The sequence below is a fragment of the Periophthalmus magnuspinnatus genome, chromosome 24 (genome assembly GCF_009829125.3).
Source record: "Periophthalmus magnuspinnatus isolate fPerMag1 chromosome 24, fPerMag1.2.pri, whole genome shotgun sequence".
Taxonomy (NCBI): domain Eukaryota; kingdom Metazoa; phylum Chordata; class Actinopteri; order Gobiiformes; family Gobiidae; genus Periophthalmus; species Periophthalmus magnuspinnatus.
Window position 1 is genome coordinate 22,616,959 of NC_047149.1, and position 19,335 is coordinate 22,636,293.

At 41.4% G+C, this 19,335-nt stretch overlaps 1 protein-coding gene across 1 annotated transcript; it reads left to right on the forward strand.

Annotated features, from left to right (window-relative positions):
* Positions 1 to 633: 633 nt before the first annotated feature.
* LOC117392556 (uncharacterized) lies at positions 634 to 8,063 on the forward strand. Its single transcript, XM_033990651.1, has 3 exons — positions 634 to 1,052; positions 2,898 to 3,181; positions 8,004 to 8,063. Exons 1-3 carry the CDS (start codon positions 746 to 748, stop codon positions 8,061 to 8,063), a joined length of 651 nt encoding a protein of 216 aa, XP_033846542.1. The 5' UTR covers positions 634 to 745.
* Positions 8,064 to 19,335: the final 11,272 nt, after the last annotated feature.

Here is a 19,335-nt window from a genome sequence, read left to right on the forward strand (position 1 = left end):
CACTTTTACTTCACTACATTTGAGAGCAGTATCTGTACTTTCTACTCCACTACATTTTTGAACAGGACTGAAAAGTAAAAGTACTTTTCAGATGATTTGAGGAGTTATTTTTACCGTATTCGAAAACTTGTCTGACTAAAGTTTTCGAGTTTAAGCTTTGGCTTTGAGCAAACAAAAATAAATACACAAAATTCACAAGAAAAATTTAAAAAGTGATTTGTATTGTTACTGTCGACCAAAATATGTCTCATTTTTAGATCAATATTACTACATTTTATTATTTAATTGAAAAAACTTATGTGAAACACTTTTACTTTTTACTCTTTAAGTACATTTTTAACTGTTTTTTTTACACTTAAGTAGATTTTTTTTAATGTAATACTTTGACTTGAGTAACTTTTTGCCTCTGTATCTGTAACAAAATTGATTACTTCACCCATGTTTGTTTAAACAGCGCCGGCTGCAAAAAAAAGTGCTCATGATTTGAGTGGTTCACTTTTTCACCTGATAAAGCTGCTTCTCTTATCTACCTCTCTTCTCTCCCACCCTCTTCCGTGTCCTTGAAGGCAGCGTTTTCCTTCTATCACTTGTTAACTTAAGGATCAAAGTTCTTTCATGAGTTAACGCTGGAATTTGCCCTAGCGCTAGGTCACTCCGCAGCCCGTCGCACTCTTCGTCAGCGCTGGAGTGGAGAGCTTACCCGAGTCCTCCCTCTGCAATTTAACCAAAAACCCAAGGTGTCAAAATGAACAACGAGTACGACTTGGTGACGGAAGAACCGGTGCTCGTGGAGAAGAGGTCGGACAGCCCGGATAAAGCGGAACCCAAATATGAAAACACGGTTGAAATGATTGAGCAAGTGTACAGCGAGATCCAAGTGCACAGCGAGATCCAAGTGCACGCGTCAGAAGATGGGGACCAGGATGGGACAGCTCGGGACAGGGCTGCCTCTTCTTCTTCTTCATCTTCTTCATCTTCGTCTGATGATGATGAGGAGGAAGTGAAGACAGAGACGGTGGTGCTGGAGATAACGCCCGAGGAGGTGGTGAAAGGTAAGGATGTGAAAATGTCAGATTTTATGAAGAGAAACACAGGAGTAGGTAGTGCTATTATGTCAGATTATGTACAAAAAATGAGATTTATTCACTTTTTTTTAACAGAATTAGTTCATTTAAAAGTGCTGGAACTTGTAATGTGCAGTTTTGGAACGTAACTTCATATTGTACTTAAGTAAAAATCCAGGTATCTGTACTTTACCTTAGTCAGTTTTGAAGTTTTAATACTTTAACTTTTACTTTGACTACATTTGAGAGAAGGTATCTGTACTTTTTACTCTACTACACTTTAAATAAAAAAAAATGAATTAAGTATTTTATTAAGTGAAGTAATTAAGTATTTAAGTAAAGTATTTATTAAGTAATTAAGTAGTTTATTAAGTAAAGTAATTTTATTAAGTATTTTTTATTGTTGTTTACGACCTGCTGAAAAGGCTGAGAGGTTTATTTTTAACATTAACATATTTTTCTTAATTTATTTTCATGTGATGCTTTTATTTGTTTTGTTTTGTTGTTTTTTTTGCTTTGGTATCTGTACTTTTACTTAAGTAACAAAACTGAGTATCGTGTCCCTGTGGCAAACATTCCATCTTGAAAACTTACACTGACATGCATTTATTCAAGGTATTTGTGTTGCTTAAAATACCTGGGGAAAACCGTACAGCTGACTCACCTCTCCGCAGATGTGGCTTGGCAGTGTTTTGTCTCGTCCTGATGGATAAAAATTGTAGATTCAAAGTTTTAATGTCGCACTTTGGAACAGAAGCAGTAACACCAAAGTGGAGACAAGGAGTAGTGATATGCTCCACTGGAAAAGTTACACAGTACATCTTTAGATATGGTACTTAAGTAAAAGTACAGATACAGAGGTGAAAAGTTGCTCAAGTAAATGTAGAGTTTTAAATTAATTTCAATGCATTTTTGTAAAGCCCAAAATCACAGCAGAAGTTTCCTCTTAGGGGTGAACATGAAAACTGATTTAACCAACAGAAAGTTAGAAAATCAACGAAAATCAAAGCGAAACAAACAAATTAATCAGCAGAAAAGAAGCTAAATGAAAACTGTCCCAGAGCGCCCCCTTGTCCTTAGACCCTCCTTCTCGGCGAAACAAAAAAAACCTAAATGTAGTTATACAGATTTAAAAAATGGTCAGCAGCTGCAATATGAGCCATTTTCTTAACTTCTCATGAATTTTGTGTGTTTATTTGTGTTTGCTCAAAGCCTTGAAAACTTTACTCAGAAACGAACCACGAAAATAGTAAAAATAACTCCTCAAATCAAATGAAAAGTACTTTTTACTTTTCAGCCCTGTTCAAAAGTGTAGTGGAGTTGAAAGTACAGATACTCCTCTCAAATGTAGAGAAGTAAAAGTAAAAAGTATCCACTGTAAAATGTATTTAAGTAAAGTACAGATACCTAAAATGCATACTTAAATACTTGTACTTCTTTACCTTCCAGCACTGCCGATATTAGACACAGAAAAGCAGCCATTTTGTGTCTCAGCTAAATTAATCACAGACGATAAAACTATAACATTAAAACATGATCTGATTTCTTTCTTTTTGTTGGTTTCTTTCTGATTTGGTGCTTTTCTGTTTAACGCAGGTTTATGTTGAAATACAAATAGTGACTGATAGTTTTAATCAACCACAGTGAAGTGTGAACTCTCAAAAGAAGCAGATACTGTAGTTGTTGTTACGTCTTCAGCGCAATAAAGCTGAAGCCAAATGTGTGATCAAGGCTCTTGGAAAAAAAGGTGAAATACATTTTTTGGGCGACGGTAGTTGAGTTGGTAGAGGTTGAAGGTTCGAATCCCACCCAACACTATTCCTACTTCCATAGTTAACAGTAAAGAACACAAAGAGGAGCCTGAGGAGCATCATGAAGAGGAGAAGCACGAGGAGATCCAGTCCAGCTCCAGAAGATCGTCCACGTCTTCTGCCTCCTCGGCTTCGGCAGCAGAACCTCTCCCCTGCGTCGAGCCCCCGCACGAGGAGACCAAAGAAGAACCTAAAGTTGAAGACCCCATTGACTTCAGCATCCAGACTCTAGAAAACACCACACTGGACGAGAGCAGCATCGCAGCAGTCGATCCCACACAGCCTGAAATCTCACTGTTCGTCAAGGTAAGAGAGCTACCGATGATGATGATGATGATGGATAATATTGATGATGATGGATGATGATAATGATGATAAATGATGATGATCCATGATGAATGATGGATGAAGATGATGATGATGAATGAAGATGATGATGATATTGATGATGAATGAAGATGATGATGATATAGATGATATTGATGATGAATGATGGATGAAGATGATGATGATATTGATGATGATGATGGATGATATTGATGATGAATGAAGATGATGATGATATAGATGATGATGATATAGATGATATTGATGATGAATGATGGATGAAGATGATGATGATAGATGATGATGGATGATGGATGAAGATGATATAGATGATATTGATGATGAATGATGGATGAAGATGATATAGATGATACTGATGATGATGATGGATGATATTGATGATGAATGATGGATGAAGATGATATAGATGATATTGATGATGATGATATAGATGATATTGATGATGATGGATGATATTGATGATGAATGATGATATTGATGATGAATGATGGATGAAGATGATGATATAGATGATATTGATGATGATGATATAGATGATATTGATGATGATGATATAGATGATATTGATGATGATGGATGATATTGATGATGAATGATGGATGAAGATGATGATATAGATGATATTGATGATGATGATATAGATGATATTGATGATGATGATATAGATGATATTGATGATGATGGATGATATTGATGATGAATGATGGATGAAGATGATGATATAGATGATATTGATGATGATGATATAGATGATATTGATGATGATGGATGATATTGATGATGAATGATGGATGAAGATGATGATATAGATGATATTGATGATGATGATATAGATGATATTGATGATGATGGATGATATTGATGATGAATGATGGATGAAGATGATGATATAGATGATATTGATGATGATGATGATGAAATTGACTACTCCACTGACGCATTATTAAAGCAGGACGATCCCAGGTTTTTGGGGCTACAGTAGCTCAGTTGGGAGTGATCTAAAGGTTGGTGGTGCGATTCCAGCTCCCACACATGAATGCTGTTGTTGTTGTGTCCTTCGGCAAGACACTTGACACACCTTGCCCTCAGTGTCTGGTTCACTGGTGTATGAATGCGTGTGTGAATGTGTGAGTGGTTCCTTCATGTAAAGAGCTTTGAGTGCCTTGAAAGTGAAAACGTTCTATGTAAAAACAGGGCCAGTAGTATCACAATTAAATATCATAGTTAGATCTAGAATATATAAGTGTTGTAGATAGCTCAAAAGTTATCATATAGGCGTATACTGCACAAGTAAGAACAAAATTCTGCTCGTACATAGGCAAAGTATGCACAGTACAGTATTTATTTAGCTTGAAAAAGTATTGTTCTTTCTACCATATATTGAACGATAAGTTGATACAGTGACTATTGTGACAGACCTAAGTACAAGAACTTGCAATATCTCACTGGTGTTCAACTTACAGTAGCTTAGTTGGTAAAGTGTAAACCCTCAGCTCTGAAGGGTGAAGGTTCTAATCCTGCTCCTGTAACAAACTTCATCGATTCATCTACAGGTTGGCAGTTCAAACCTAGCGTCCATAGGTGGTGAACAGTGTTGTTGCTGTGTTATCTTGGGCAAGACATACATCTAATTTCCAAGCGTGAACACATTTTGCCACTGATCCACTGAGCAAGACACTTATTCCACCTCACCCCCACTGTGAATGAATGTGAATGGGTGAGTGGTTCCTTGATGGAAAGCGTCTTGAAAGTAGAAAAGTGCTGTATAAGTATGACCAGTTTGACCATTTTGTGTTTATCTTCGAGGAGAGCAATATGGGGGGAAAAAATTAAAGATATAAGATATTTCCTCTTAATGTTAAACCATGATTTTCCCCGAGATAATGTTTGATTTCAGTAACACAACTACACTTTTACTCATTACCGTTCACTGCCAAAAAGTCAAATCAGTTCCTCCAAAGTTTAAACTCCACTTCCACTGACAGAGGATTGGCTGCAGAGCTCTCCTTTAAAAAGACTTCAGGCTTATCATTAACGATTTAAAACACTTAGATCTCAATTTGATACAGATTATATTAATTGCACAGCCCTGAATTGATAAGATCAGTCTTGTTTTAGAATGGGATTACGTCACATAAACACGACCTGCTCATGTCGAGAAGTGGATGTATCGAGATTGAACTTCTGACAGTTTGCCTGAAGTGCTGCTGTCAGCTTTTTACACCTGTCGCGGGCCCCGGAGGCTCCCTGAAGTCAAGTGCTCAGAAGTGAAACAGATTCTGCTTCTGGGGAACATAACGTGGCACTTCTTAGTTCTGCTGCTACGACGACAGTGGCTCAGTTGGTAGAGCGTTTGTCCTTTGATCTCGAAAGTTGGCATTTGATATTAACATCATCGACTGAGCAGTGAGAACCGCTGACTCTCACAGACTGGTGGTGCGATTCCAGCTCCCACAAGCTTGGTGAATGCTGTTGTTGTGCTCTTGGGCAAGACACTTAACCCATCTCATCTCTACTTTACTCTTTAGTTTCCCTGGTGATATATTTTAGCAAATACAATGAGCAAAGAACACATTGACTGGTCTTTAGTTGTTAGTTAAGGGTGACAGTAGCTCACTTGGTAGAGGGTTTGTCCAGTCATCTGAAGGTTGGCGGTTCGAATCCTGCTCTCTGACCCACAGGATGGCGTTGTGATTCCAGTTCCCACAGATGAATGCTGTTGTTGCTGCATCCTTGGGCAAGACACTTAGCCCACCTCGTCCCCAGTGTCTGCGTATACTGGTGTGTGAATGTTATGTAGGTTGAAGTACATTTTATCAATCTTATATAGGTAAAGTTTATCCTCTGTATTTGACCCATTCTTCAGTGCTTCTTGGGGGACATTGGGACCCAACTCGAGGCTTGGTCAGGACTATCGTAACCGGAAGGATTTACTTATGTCATGTTTTGGGTTAAGTCGACTGTAGAGGCTTGAAAACGTGGATTTAAAATAAAGCTTGAATAAAAATAGCATTTAAAAATTGCGGGTTTCATGCGTTTTTTACTGCGTCTCCTCTCCAGAGATCTTATCTTTTATTTGGCCTGGTGGTCTCACTCACTTACATCATAACATCTCCATGGAAACAAAGAGATGGTGGACCCTGCACCAGAAACGTTCCACAGTTCTTACCCTTAAAAACTTTCACAACTCCAATATTTATCAAAGAAATGCAGGTTTACGTTTTCACAGTGTTCAACCATATTGTTATACAGCACAGTGGTCTTTATGTTACACGGCGGTCTCTGTGTGTTACACGGCGGTCTCTGTGTGTTACACGGCGGTCTCTGTGTGTTACACGGCGGTCTCTGTGTGTTACACGGCGGTCTCTGTGTGTTACACGGCGGTCTCTGTGTGTTACACGGCGGTCTCTGTGTGTTACACGGCGGTCTCTGTGTGTTATACGGCGGTCTCTGTGTGTTATACGGCGGTCTCTGTGTGTTATACGGCGGTCTCTGTGTGTTATACGGCGGTCTCTGTGTGCAATACAGCAGTCTCCATGTTATAGAGTGGTCTCTATGTGTTATACAGTGGTTTCTGTGTGAGTATTTTGTCATTGAGTTGAATCTAAACAGTCTTGTAATAATTAACACACTGACTGCAGAACCAGAGCAGGCTGAGGCCGACTTCACGCCTGAGTAAATCCCATTGTGTGTTTCCCTGTTTCTGATAAAGCTTCACTCAAATGTACTCAGTATCAGAGCTAAAGACAAGGGTCACTTTGCTGAACAGCCAACACTGAATCCAAAAACTGAACAGAATTGTGTTTGTTTCAGTAATTATACATATACATGCGAGGGTTTAGTGCAAAATTTTGAGTATAAACCATCTTGGCGGGCCTGCGTTATAAGATCGCTATATGAAAAATGCACATTACAGACTTTGTGGGGGGCCCTGCGTAAACGGGACACTTTACCCCCCCAGTCAGACGCCCCTGTATTCATGAAAAGCATTAAGTTGAAACAGCAGGTCATAGTTCTGCCAATCTGAAGTAATTTTGAATAGTTTAGATTCACTCTTGTATTTAATTAAGATATGCATTATGTCAAAATATGTTAAATATATTGATATATATACAGTATATTTATATGTTTTCTTTATTTATACAGTGAGAGCCCAATGAGAATACCAAACACTCTTTTTCATGTGCGCCTTGTTAAAATACAGAACAATACAAACAAAAACAAAACAATTAACTGCATAGGTCCATTTAAAACATTAAAAACAGGAGCAGGTGTGAGTATAAATGCTCATTATCAGATTATTAAAGTGCATTAGTGGCACCAATGGATCCTGTTTTGCTTGTCCTTGAAATATATTCCATTTTTGTGAAGCAAAATAACCTATGTGGGTTTTTTTTCCCCATTTCAGCTCTACTGCAGACAGTCTTTAGACATAGATCTTGGATTAAAAGTTCCCAAAGTTCAAAAACAGACAGATAGCGATGGTCAACCTACTTTTTTTCACTTTTTTATATGAATAACTATATCTTCCAATGATATAAGACATTACTAATTCAAAATAGGTCAAATATTTCAAATGTAATCATAAGAATTTTACAAGGAAATGTATACGGTTGATCAGGCTCTTTTAAAGCTCCACTGTGTAACTTTTCTGGTGTGTTTGCCAGCTGATGGAGATGTGACATATTGTTTTGCCTGGACTGTTTCAGAGTATGACTTTAAACTTCGATTTTACTCAAAAGAAAATACCTTGAAAAACACTTATTCTTATTATGAGCAGGTTCACCTCTTCACAGATCTGATCAGTAACCGCAGACTGTGCACCTGCAACTCAGCCTAAGACGACAGCTGCTTGTTTCCATGGAGATAGATATGTTTAATACCCTATAGTGGGACATTCCAGGCAAAGCAATAACATCTGTGTGGAGTAACTCATGAAAATCGTAACAAAAAAACCTGATTTGAGACTAAAATGTGACGTGATTTTCTGCCATAAACCTTCATGTTGTTTGGTCGAATTGTACGAGTGAATGTAGTGTTTTTAAAATGAGTTCAAAAGTGCACATTTTCTTACGTAGAGATAAACTATCTTGACACATTCTATCACTTTTCAGATAAACTCGGGCCCTTCTCCTCCTTGACCCCTCCCTCGTTTAACTACCTGAGGGAAGAGTCATGAGTGGATTTCTCAACGGTTTAACCTTCAACAAGTGAAGTTTATTAGTTCAAACGATATCACTTCTTCTTCTGTTTCTTCTTCTGCTTTTTCTTCTGTTTCCTCTTCTTTTTCTTCATCTTCTGCTTCCTCCTCTTCTTCTCCTGCTTTTTTCTTCTTCTGTGTCTTCCTCTTCTGCTTTGTTCTTCTTCATCATCAGCATCCTCTTCTTCTGCCTCCTTATCTTTGTTTTTTTCTGCTTCCTCTTCTTTTTCTCTTCTTTTTTCTTCTTTTCTCTTCTTCTGCTTCATTCTTCATCATCTTCTGCTTTTTTCTTTGCTTCTTCCTCTTCTGCTTTGTTCTTCATCATCCTATTCTTTCTTCTTCTTCTCCTTTTTCATCTTATTTTCTTCTTCTTCCTCTTCTTTTTCCGTTTCCTCCTGCTCTTCTTCTTGCTTCTGCTTCTACTGATTTTTAGGCCCGAGCCCCTACAGGGCGTAGGGCCTATTGCTTCCGCAACGATGAGTGCGAAGCACTCATCGTTGCAAACTGTCTTCACGAAGTTGCGCGCGAAGCGCGCAACTTCGTGGCAGCACCGCGACCTTGCACAGACTCCTGTGTCCTAGCAACCCATGCCGTAGGCATGGGACATGCATATTTGTTCTTGCTAGCATGTCAGCGTCAACATTGAGTCAATGGGCGAAGCCCATTGACTCAATGTTGACGCTGACGCAGCGCGAAGCGCTCATGTCCCCTACACACTCCGGGCATCGAGCCCTATCCAAGCCCCCATGCCGCAGCCATGGGCCATACTTGTTACTGCTAAAATGAATGGAAGTCAATGGGAGGTCAATGGCGGGCCCCGACGTCATGGCGAATGACGAGCGCGTCAGCGCTCGTCATTCGCCATTGACCCCACGGTGACGTGAAAGTCGAGAGCTTTCAAAAAACGTATAATATGTCATTCTAATGTTATCGGATATATTGTTTTTGCTAAAAATATTATTATTTTTATTATTATTAGGCCCGAGCCCCTACAGGGCGTAGGGCCTATTGCTTCCGCAACGATGAGTGCGAAGCACTCATCGTTGCAGACTGTCTTCACGAAGTTGCGCGCGAAGCGCGCAACTTCGTGGCAGCACCGCGACCTTGCACAGACTCCTGTGTCCTAGCAACCCATGCCGTAGGCATGGGTTTGCATATTTGTTGTTGCTAGCATGTCAGCGTCAACATCGAGTCAATGGGCGAAGCCCATTGACTCGATGTTGACGCTGACATGCGTTAACAGTAGTCAATAGGAGTCGTCGTCCCCCATCGCCCCCTGCACAGACTCCTGTATCCCAGCAACCCATGCCGTAGGCATGGGACATACATATTTGTTCTTGCTAGCATGTCAGCGTCAACATTGAGTCAATGGGCGAAGCCCATTGACTCAATGTTGACGCTGACGCAGCGCAAAGCGCTCATGTCCCCAAACACACTCCTGGCATCGAGCTCTATCCAAGGCCCCATGCCGCAGGCATGGGCCATACTTGTTACTGCTAAAATGAATGGAAGTCAATGGGAGGTCAATGGCGGACCCCGACGTCATGGCGAATGACGAGCGCGTTAGCGCTCGTCATTCGCCATTGACCCCACGGTGACGTGGGGAAAGTCGAGAGCTTTCAAAAAACGTATAATATGTCATTCTAATGTTATCGGATATATTGTTTTTGCTAAAAATATTATTATTTTTATTAGGCCCGAGCCCCTACAGGGCGTAGGGCCTATTGCTTCCGCAACGATGAGTGCGAAGCACTCATCGTTGCAGACTGTCTTCACGAAGTTGCGCGCGAAGCGCGCAACTTCGTGGCAGCACCGCGACCTTGCACAGACTCCTGTGTCCTAGCAACCCATGCCGTAGGCATGGGACATGCATATTTGTTCTTGCTAGCATGTCAGCGTCAACATTGAGTCAATGGGCGAAGCCCATTGACTCAATGTTGACGCTGACGCAGCGCGAAGCGCTCATGTTCCCAAACACACTCCTGGCATCGAGCCCTATCCAAGCCCCCATGCCGCAGGCATGGGCCATACTTGTTACTGCTAAAATGAATGGAAGTCAATGGGAGGTCAATGGCGGACCCCGACGTCATGGCGAATGACGAGCGCGTTAGCGCTCGTCATTCGCCATTGACCCCACGGTGACGTGGGGAAAGTCGAGAGCTTTCAAAAAACGTATAATATGCCATTGTAATGTTATCGGATATATTGTTTTTGCTAAAAATATTATTATTTTTATTTTTAGGCCCGAGCCCCTACAGGGCGTAGGGCCTATTGCTTCCGCAACGATGAGTGCGAAGCACTCATCGTTGAGTGCTTCGCACTCATCGAAGCGCGCAACTTCGTGGCAGCACCGCGACCTTGCACAGACTCCTGTGTCCTAGCAACCCATGCCGTAGGCATGGGTTTGCATATTTGTTGTTGCTAGCATGTCAGCGTCAACATCGAGTCAATGGGCGAAGCCCATTGACTCGATGTTGACGCTGACATGCGTTAACAGTAGTCAATAGGAGTCGTCGTCCCCCATCGCCCCCTGCACAGACTCCTGTGTCCTAGCAACCCATGCCGTAGGCATGGGACATGCATATTTGTTCTTGCTAGCATGTCAGCGTCAACATTGAGTCAATGGGCGAAGCCCATTGACTCAATGTTGACGCTGACGCAGCGCGAAGCGCTAATGTCCCCAAACACACTCCTGGCATCGAGCCCTATCCAAGGCCCCATGCCGCAGGCATGGGCCATACTTGTAACTGCTAAAATGAATGGAAGTCAATGGGAGGTCAATGGCGGACCCCGACGCCATGGCGAATGACGAGCGCGTTAGCGCTCGTCATTCGCCATTGACCCCACGGTGACGTGGGGAAGGTCGAGAGCTTTCAAAAAACGTATAATATGTGTTTCTAATGTTATCGGATATATTGTTTTTGCTAAAAATATTATTATTTTTATTATTATTATTATTAGGCCCGAGCCCCTACAGGGCGTAGGGCCTATTGCTTCCGCAACGATGAGTGCGAAGCACTCATCGTTGCAGACTGTCTTCGCGCGCGCAACTTCGTGGCAGCACCGCGACCTTGCACAGACTCCTGTGTCCTAGCAACCCATGCGCAACTTCGTGGCAGCACCGCGACCTTGCACAGACTCCTGTGTCCTAGCAACCCATGCCGTAGGCATGGGACATGCATATTTGTTCTTGCTAGCATGTCAGCGTCAACATTGAGTCAATGGGCGAAGCCCATTGACTCAATGTTGACGCTGACGCAGCGCGAAGCGCTCATGTTCCCAAACACACTCCTGGCATCGAGCCCTATCCAAGCCCCCATGCCGCAGGCATGGGCCATACTTGTTACTGCTAAAATGAATGGAAGTCAATGGGAGGTCAATGGCGGACCCCGACGTCATGGCGAATGACGAGCGCGTTAGCGCTCGTCATTCGCCATTGACCCCACGGTGACGTGGGGAAAGTCGAGAGCTTTCAAAAAACGTATAATATGCCATTGTAATGTTATCGGATATATTGTTTTTGCTAAAAATATTATTATTTTTATTTTTAGGCCCGAGCCCCTACAGGGCGTAGGGCCTATTGCTTCCGCAACGATGAGTGCGAAGCACTCATCGTTGAGTGCTTCGCACTCATCGAAGCGCGCAACTTCGTGGCAGCACCGCGACCTTGCACAGACTCCTGTGTCCTAGCAACCCATGCCGTAGGCATGGGTTTGCATATTTGTTGTTGCTAGCATGTCAGCGTCAACATCGAGTCAATGGGCGAAGCCCATTGACTCGATGTTGACGCTGACATGCGTTAACAGTAGTCAATAGGAGTCGTCGTCCCCCATCGCCCCCTGCACAGACTCCTGTGTCCTAGCAACCCATGCCGTAGGCATGGGACATGCATATTTGTTCTTGCTAGCATGTCAGCGTCAACATTGAGTCAATGGGCGAAGCCCATTGACTCAATGTTGACGCTGACGCAGCGCGAAGCGCTAATGTCCCCAAACACACTCCTGGCATCGAGCCCTATCCAAGGCCCCATGCCGCAGGCATGGGCCATACTTGTAACTGCTAAAATGAATGGAAGTCAATGGGAGGTCAATGGCGGACCCCGACGCCATGGCGAATGACGAGCGCGTTAGCGCTCGTCATTCGCCATTGACCCCACGGTGACGTGGGGAAGGTCGAGAGCTTTCAAAAAACGTATAATATGTGTTTCTAATGTTATCGGATATATTGTTTTTGCTAAAAATATTATTATTTTTATTATTATTATTATTAGGCCCGAGCCCCTACAGGGCGTAGGGCCTATTGCTTCCGCAACGATGAGTGCGAAGCACTCATCGTTGCAGACTGTCTTCACGAAGTTGCGCGCGAAGCGCGCAACTTCGTGGCAGCACCGCGACCTTGCACAGACTCCTGTGTCCTAGCAACCCATGCCGTAGGCATGGGACATGCATATTTGTTCTTGCTAGCATGTCAGCGTCAACATTGAGTCAATGGGCGAAGCCCATTGACTCAATGTTGACGCTGACGCAGCGCGAAGCGCTAATGTCCCCAAACACACTCCTGGCATCGAGCCCTATCCAAGCCCCCATGCCGCAGGCATGGGCCATACTTGTTACTGCTAAAATGAATGGAAGTCAATGGGAGGTCAATGGCGGACCCCGACGCCATGGCGAATGACGAGCGCGTTAGCGCTCGTCATTCGCCATTGACCCCACGGTGACGTGGGGAAAGTTGAGAGCTTTCAAAAAACATATAATATGCCATTGTAATGTTATCGGATATATTGTTTTTGCTAAAAATATTATTATTATTTTTTTTTTTTATTCTTCTGCTCTTTGAGCAGTAATTTGACCCCCTGAACATATTCAAAAACTCACCAAATTTTGCCCAAAATTCAGGTCTGCCGAAAAATTTATTTTTTTATATGGTGCATCATTGGGCATAAAAAAATGGCGCGACAGCGCCCTCTGCAAAAGTCAAAATACATTGCGTCAATGGGAGACGTCCCGACGTCAACTTTGGCGTAGAGGATTCTTCAAGTGATGCCAAACAAAAAATATTATTATGGCCACGCCCTCTGACGTACCGGAAGTCGGCCATCTTGGATTGAAAATTCCAAAATGCAAAGTCGCTGACGTCGCTTTTTCGTCAACTCCTCTGAAGGCGCTTCACCTGCAGGGCTGAAATTCACTGTACATCATCTAGACAAGTGGGGCATCAAAAGTTATCCAATTTATGATGATCCCTTTTACGGGTTCCGTGCGGCGAAGCCGCAAAATTCCATCGGAATTTTTGCAATTTTCAAAAGTCAAAATTTGCTCCCGTTTGCGCATGCAAAGTCCGATTTGGCTCAAATTCGAATCAGTTGTAAAACTTTCAGGGCCTAAAGCTACTCATTATGTGAGAAAACTAAATTGGCGCGATAGCGCCCCCTACAGAACATCTAATAAATTTGTATGGAAGGCCGAAAATTTAGTTTTCCCAAATGTTACCAAATTTGACACAAAATTCCATTGGGTCATCCCAATCAATAAAGTCAATCAGACCTATGTCGTCTTTTGCACCGTGTTGCCATGGCGATGCGCCAAACTGCCAATGTTATCCTAATGGGAAACCTCCCAATTTTTCCCATTCATGGGAAAAATATTAGTTTCATGGAATAATGTGAAATTTGGCACCATGACTCTTCATGTCATCCTGATCAAAAAAGTCAATCAGACCCATGTCATATTTTTCACTGGGTTGCCATGGCGATGCGCGAGAGCGCCCATGTTATCCTAATGGGAAAATTTCCAAATTTTCAGTACATTTCAAAGTCTTATAACGACTTATTACCGTCAACGACGAACATAAAATTTGGCACAGTGATTCTTCAGGTCGTCCCCGTCAAAAAAGTCCGAGGGGCCAAGTTTGTATTTTGCACGGTGTTGCCATGGCGATGCCTGGAAAACCCATGTTTTTGCATTTTGTGCATCAGCACTTCAATGTGTTTTGACTTGTTTGGTGACAAGTGCAGCCCAAAGCCGCAATAAAAAAGGGACAAGTGGCGCGTTCAGCGCCACCCACAGGGAGTGCCGGGTCCGGCCTAAGTGCGAAGCACGGCCCGCGAGGGCCGTTCGATGCCGCTTGCGGCTTTAATTATTTTTATTTCTTCTTTCATCTGCTCTTTGAGCAGGAATTTCACCCCCTGAACATATTCAAAAACTCACCAAATTTTGCCCACCATTCAGGTCTGCCGAAAAATTTACTTTTTTATGTGGTGCATCATTGGGCATAAAAAAATGGCGCGACAGCGCCCCCTGAAAAAGTCAAATTTTCGAGCGTCAATGGGAGACATCGACGTCAACTTTCTCATACAGCCACGAAATTTGGTACACGCATTCTTCATCTGATGCCAAACAAAAAAGATTATTATGGCCACGCCCCCTGACGCACTGGAAGTCGGCCATCTTGGATTGAAAATTCCAAAATGCCGACTCAGCGTTTTCGCTGACGTCGCATTTTAATCAACTCCTCTGAAGGCGCTTCACCTGCAGGGCTGAAATTCACTGTACATCATCTAGACCAATGAGGCATCAAAAGTTATCCAATTCATGATGATCCCTTTTACTGTTTCCGTGCGGCGAAGCCGCAAATTTCCATCGGAATTTTTGCAATTTTCAAAAGTCAAAATTTGCTCCCGTTTGCGCATGCAAAGTCCGATTTGGCTCAAATTCGAATCAGTTGTAAAACTTTTGGGCCTAAAGCTACTCATTATGTTAGAAACTAAATTGGCGCGATAGCGCCCCCTACAGAACATCTAATAAATTTGTATGGAAGGCCAAAAATTTAGTTTTCCCAAATGTTACCAAATTTGACACAAAAATCCATTGGGTCATCCCAATCAATAAAGTCAATGAGACGTATGTCGTCTTTTGCACTGTGTTGCCATGGCGATGCGCCAAACTGCCAATGTTATCCTAATGGGAAACCTCACAATTTTTCCCATTCATGGGAAAAATATTAGTTTCATGGAATAATGTGAAATTTGGCACCATGACTCTTCATGTCATCCTGATCAAAAATGTCAATCAGACCCAAGTCATATTTTTCACTGGGTTGCCATGGCGATGCGAGAAAGCGCCCATGTTATCCTAATGGGAAAATTTCCTAATTTTTGTACATTTCAAAGTGTTATAACGACCTATTACCGTCAACGATGACCATAAAATTTGGCACAGTGATTCTTCAGGTCGTCTCCGTCAAAAAAGTCCTAGAGGCCAAGTTTGTATTTTGCACGGTGTTGCCATGGCGATGCCTGGAAAACCCATGTTTTTGCATTTTGTGTATCAGCACTTCCACTGTGTTTTGACTTGTTTGGTGACAAGTGCAGCCCAAAGCCGCAATAAAACAGAGGCAAGCGCCACTCACAGGGAGTGCCGGTTCGGCCGAGTGCGAGTTCAATGCCGCTTGCAGCTTTATTATTTATTTATTTATTTTTTTTAGGCCCGAGCCCATACAGGGCGTAGGGCCTGCACTCATCGTTGCTGTGCACAGACTCCTGTGTCCTATCAACCCATGCCGTAGGCATGGGACATGCATATTTGTTCTTGCTAGCATGTCAGCGTCAACATTGAGTCAATGGGCGAAGCCCATTGACTCAATGTTGACGCTGACGCAGCGCGAAGCGCTCGTGTCCCCAAACACACTCCTGGCATCGAGCCCTATCCAAGCCCCCATGCCGCAGGCATGGACCATCTTTATTACTGCTAAAATTAATGGAAGTCAATGGGAGGTCAATGGCGGACCCCAACGCCATGGCGAATGACGGGCGCTGACGCGCCCGTCATTCGCCCCATCGACTTTCCCCATGGTGACGTGGGGAAAGTCGAGAGCTTTCAAAAAACGTATAATATGTCATTCTAATGTCATCGGAAATATTGTTTTGTTTTGTTATTTTTATTATTATTTTATGCATGATTGGACATAAATAAATGGCGCGAAAGCGCCCCCTGCAAAAGTCAAATTTCAGAGCGTCAGTGGGAGACGCTAACGTCCACTTTGTCATACAGCCACAAAATTTGGTACATGCATTCTTCCAAACCAAAAATATTATTATGGCCACGCCCTCTGACACATCGGAAGTCGGCCATCTTGGATTGAAAATTCCGAAATGCAAAGAAAGTCAGCGTTTTTTCGCTCACGTTGCATTTTTATCAACTCCTCTGAGGGGGCAACACCGGCAGAGCTAAAAATCACTGTACATCATCTAGACAAGTGAGGCATAGAAAGTTATCCAATGTATGATGAAGCCCATCACGGAAAATTTCTTAATTTTTGTACATTTCAAAATCTTATAACAACTTACTACTTCAATGAAGAACGTGAAATTTGGCAGTTATTCTTCAGGTCATCCCTGTCAAAAAAGTCTTAGGGTGGCCAAGTTTGTATTTTGCATGGTGTTGCCATGGCGATGCCTGGAAAAACCCATGTTTTTGCATTATATGCATCAGCACTTCCAATGTCTTTTGACTTTGTTTCATGACATGTATAGCCCAAAGCCCCAATAAAACAGAGGCAGGGAGTGCCAGTTCGGCTAGCGCAAAGCTCATTAAGTGCTAATCACCTATGGTCAAAACCATTGTTTACCAAATCCATTCTGTTGCTCCATATGTTGTCCAATGTTTACATAGAAATCCTGTCTGTATCTTTTTGTCTACCTAGTCCAGTCTCTCACTCAAAGTGATCCGGTCCAGGTTTTGCGCTGTGCTATAGTCAGGTCCACTCCTCTCAATGCTCCTCTCACAGACACCGCTGATGAGCTGATGATGACATGACTAAGACAGATGCAGAAACTGTCCTAGCTCAGGAGTAAGTTATACTGGACTTTGTAGATGATAATAAAAGGCATATTAATGCTTAGTCATGTCTTAGTCACATTTTATATAGTGTTTTTTTTTTCACCTTCAAGTCACTCAAAGCACTTTAGAAGTGGCACTTTTTATTACAAGCCAACTCTACTTTAAAGGTCCTATATTATGGAAAACCTGACTCTTGTGAGCTTTAAGCCATACTATAATATTGTTACCACATCAAAACATACCTGTAATCCAACAGAGATGAGAAAATAGCACAATATGGGCCCTTTAAATAACTTTGTTAGCATCATTTGCTTGACGAAGTCATTGAGGTGTGCATGTGTTCTGTAAAGTAGTGACAGGATGAAACAGGTTTGCTCCTGTGACTGTTGTATTCATCTTGGCTGCTCATGTTATTATTTAGAAGCATAAATAACTATATTATAACTTCAGAATTTTTAAGTGCAAATCATTATGGCCTTAATATGAAATTAAACGAAGTATAACAATTCAATTAAAATGCTCAAATTTCTGAAAGTGTTTATAAAGTGTTTTACAGCTATTTCATTGTTTTAAACAATATTACATGCATGAGAATTTAAATATTACACTAATTAAACTGACAATTATAAATCTATAATACCCGAATCTATATTTTCGTACTCTAATATGCACCAGTAATCACACACAGTGATCACACACGTGGATGGCCAAACTCATCTGCTAAACAAGTAAACTTAGTTTACTGGTTTGCAGTCAGTAGTGTTGTCTGTGTAATCCCTCAGTCGTCCAGGTCTGAGCCACAGTACTGGACAAAAAGTTCCAGTGACAGATTTTACGTTTGGCTTTTACTAAAGTCAGCAGTGTTGTTGCTGTGGTAACAGATATTGAATTATGACATATAAATTTTAATCTTAACACACATTATACAGATGGATAATTTATATATATATATATATATATATATATATATATATATATATGGTGATAATAAAATCCTGATCCCCATCTAATTTCATGCAACTGTCAGATCATACTCACAATTTTTTCCATCCATTCCTTTGATCTAACTCTTTAAGACAATAGAAAGACAACATGTACATGAGTAGTGATAAAATCTACATTGTGATTTGACTCCCAGAAAACCATGATATAAATGCTTCGCCATATTGCCCACCTTCATTTCTAATCATGTTGGATGTAATTTTATCATTATTTTCCACAATTAACATTTTGGATACCTTGACTCTCTGACCGGACAAAGCATTATTCTTATTGGGCAGGTGCACAGTATTCATGTCACTTTATCAGCAGAAGGTTGGAACTGTGCAATGTTATGGTGTGGCCATATTTCCATGTTGATATTGTGCAGACCAGAATAAACTTGATGACCACCTCATTTTGTCACTTTGCTCCATTGATGCTTTATCCCTGAGGCACTAATTTTTTTCTGAGTAAACCAAGTATTTATATGACCTAATCAGGCAGAATACACGCACACATTATTCAATTCCCTTATCTCAGGAAAATTATTTTACTGATTAAAAAAAGAATGTCCAACTATGTCACCATTAGCAGATTCTTCTATTAAGCCCCAATGACACACAGCCAAACAATGTTTAGTTTCAGTGTTTAAAACTACCTCATATGCGGCTACATTATGGGAGGTCATGGACAGTATAAAGTGTGTGTGGTGTGCTGAGTTTCATTTAAAAGATTTTATCTTAACAGTTCTAAGTAAAATTGACAAACAGCATTTGAAATGTTCATCCATAAAACTGTATTGTTTGTATTCAATTAAGAGATAAGATAAAATATCTTATTACAATTGACACTGAAAAACATTTCTCTTACAGTTCAGTCTTTATACATAACATAGTATGTTATTACAAATCAAAACATTATCTATCAACAAATAACTATAGAATAAATATTAGGTATAAACAATTATAAATAAACAAATGAGCAACATCTATCATGTCACCGTAATCCAAAAAGTTACCAACAACCATCATTAAGTGCATATATATATATATAACTAATTATTCACATAAACATGCTTTTCAGTACATACATAA

Excerpts from the sequence above, each read along its gene's own strand:
- LOC117392556 (XM_033990651.1), top strand. The coding sequence starts at position 746 with ATGAACAACGAGTACGACTTGGTGACGGAAGAACCGGTGCTCGTGGAG. Across the intron at positions 1,053-2,897 it reads GCCCGAGGAGGTGGTGAAAG|TTAACAGTAAAGAACACAAA; the intron begins GTAAGGATGTGA and ends CTACTTCCATAG. Across the intron at positions 3,182-8,003 it reads AAATCTCACTGTTCGTCAAG|GTTCACCTCTTCACAGATCT; the intron begins GTAAGAGAGCTA and ends TATTATGAGCAG.